Raw genomic sequence first — 2,648 nt, forward strand, 5'->3', positions numbered from 1 at the left:
ACGTTTCAACTGAGATATCATAGGCTTAAAAAAATAAGCTATTATTTAAAGTGACTGTTTTACATGTTCTATTTAATTCATAATATAGTGGCATTGATATTAAAATCACTTCTAAGCATTGTGCCTATCGAATACATTAAACATTAACAGTGCATACATAAACTATGATTTTAAATCGCTGTGATAATGGATCATACGTTACTGTACATTAGTGGATAGTATATGTGTTTATCGAATACAGTTAGAATTGTTCAGTTATGTTATATTTTATTTTATTCTTTAAAATGAATATACTTATAGTGCCTTTAAAAATATATGGAGTAATTTTGTGTTTCTGGGTTCAGACCTCTCCTGCATTTTGTGTTGAATCCGTGGGACTGAGGATAATAAAACATGTAATATAGCCTAACAGACAGCTGTGGGGCTGAATTGGCCCCTTCTGATTTTCTGAAAGGTGAAAGCGCTTTTAACAAAGCGCACGCATTAAAAAAAAGTTTTGTTTCGTGTTTCTCTCGAGAAGCGAATCTGGAGAGCTCAGATCACTAAATGGGGAGATTTTGATTTGAAGTTCTTTGAGGAATCACGTGTCCCGGTTCACTGGCAGGACTTTGAAAAGCCCCCGGAGCAGGGCTCACACGTGGGTGACGTTAGGACCAGCCCTCTCTAGGGACCCTTTTGTTTAACCATCAAACATAAGCACCTTCCGAGATCCCGAGAGCTTCAGAGAAGAAGGAGCAGCGTCAAAGCACAAGGACCACTCAGCGCATCGCCACTATGTCGAGATCCTTCTACGTCGATTCTCTGATAATCAAAGACAGTGCCGCGCGCCCCGCGCCCCTGAGCGAGCACGCGGGGCAGGAGTTCCTCATCCCCATCAGCGTGCACTCCCCCAGCGTCATGACCGTCTCGGCGCCGGTGTGTCCCTCCAGGAAGAGCGGCACCTTCTGCGTGTGCCCCCTCTGCGTCACGTCGCACATCCACTCTCCGCGCAGCGGCATCCCCGTGCTCAAGAGTCAGTTCCCAAGCGGGGAGTCCCAGTACTGTCAAAGACTGGGGCACCAGCCGAGCCCCGCGCTGGGCCACCCCGGACACGCACCTGTGTGCAGCCCGACCTACAGCGTCACCGATCCCAGGAGGTTCCACTGCCTTTCATTGGGTAAGAGCAGCCGTGCGCTCAGGGACCCGCGCTCAACAAGGGAGCCTAGAGGCTCTTTCGGACGGTTTAATCTTTTGCAAATGATTTCTTCTAGATATAGAGCGTAACTACTTAAAGATGTTTAATTTTGGCAAAAATAAATAATTAAACGAAAAAAGTACAAGTCCAGGTAAAAAATATCAAAATGTGGAAACGAGTGGCAACGCTATATTTGAGGGTCACTTTTGTAATAAACTCCCAACTGAAATTCCACATTATTCGATGCAGAACATGGTTAATAGCAATAATATGACATTTTATACCTCCATAGACCTCCTATGAGAAGAAAAAAAGTTTGCACTTATTCGCTTTATGTAGATGTTGTATAATCTGAGGCGCAACTCAGATTTGTATTACAGAGTACTGAATATGCGTTGATATAGGGCTTTATTGTATGTTTTGAAGTCATGCACATATCGAAGCGATTAGTCTGTTTCGGTGGCCTGCGAGCAGATCGTTTAAAACACTTGTCTTCTCCCCAAAACAGGAGCGTCCGAAAGCAGCCACATCCAGAGCGGTAAGAGGATGCGCACAGCTTTCACCAGCACGCAGCTTCTGGAGCTGGAGAGGGAGTTCTCCTCAAACATGTACCTGTCGCGCCTGAGGAGAATTGAAATTGCGACCTACTTGAGCCTCTCGGAGAAGCAGGTGAAGATCTGGTTTCAGAATCGCAGAGTCAAGCACAAGAAGGAGGGCAAAGGCGCGCAGAGGAATGCGCACAGCGAGTGCAAGTGCTCCGGCGGCCACGGGCACTACTCCCGCTCGGAGGACGAGGAGTCCCTGTCCCCCGCGTCGGCATCGGAAGAGAAGGAGATATCGCCGGTTTAAAGACCTTCGCGGTGACAGCCCAGTAAGACAACACACGATTCCCCGGCGCCTGCTCTCCCCAAACATGGACATTTGAGGAAGAGAACTGTTGTTTCCAAACTCTGACGAAGGTTCTCTCCCGGGACACTCCTAATAGCTCCGGCTTTCCCAAGATTTGATTAAAGACCTGTCCCTGACTTTGTAACAGTTTTTGTATTATATTTATTTTACTTCGGGATTTTTTTCCCATGTTATTTTCTTTATGTAAAGGAAAAAAACAACAACAATTGATGGGTGTATTCCGATTATTCAAAACAGGTCTACTGACGAAATGTTAGAAATGGTTTAAGGAAAACTGCTCTTCTGATTTAAGAGAAAGGTGAAGTAGAGGTAACATGTGAAAGAAGTACACCTCTTATATGGGCGGTGTGAGGTCAAGGTCGTGAGATATGCTAAATTTCGAAGTCGCTTTCTATGAGAGAGAAATAACATTGGAAAGATAAACACTCCCGATTTACATTAAAATGTTGTCACGATAATTGGACCCTGTTAAATAATGTAGGTCTTCGAACGAATCTGTAAATAGATAAGGTATATACTGTGATTGTTTTCCTTACTTTTGTATGGATAGTTTTATATGAAATGT

The 2,648-nt window shown here is 44.5% G+C and overlaps 1 protein-coding gene across 1 annotated transcript; it reads left to right on the forward strand.

The window, feature by feature from the left end:
- The first annotated feature begins 731 nt into the window (after positions 1 to 731).
- On the forward strand, positions 732 to 2,648 carry gsx2 (GS homeobox 2). The gene is made up of 2 exons (XM_006629998.3): positions 732 to 1,156; positions 1,683 to 2,648. The coding sequence occupies exons 1-2, from the start codon at positions 775 to 777 to the stop codon at positions 2,021 to 2,023; spliced, it is 723 nt and encodes a 240-aa protein (XP_006630061.1). The 5' UTR covers positions 732 to 774; the 3' UTR covers positions 2,024 to 2,648.

Source organism: Lepisosteus oculatus, chromosome 1 (genome assembly GCF_040954835.1).
Source record: "Lepisosteus oculatus isolate fLepOcu1 chromosome 1, fLepOcu1.hap2, whole genome shotgun sequence".
Classification (NCBI taxonomy): Eukaryota; Metazoa; Chordata; class Actinopteri; order Semionotiformes; family Lepisosteidae; genus Lepisosteus; species Lepisosteus oculatus.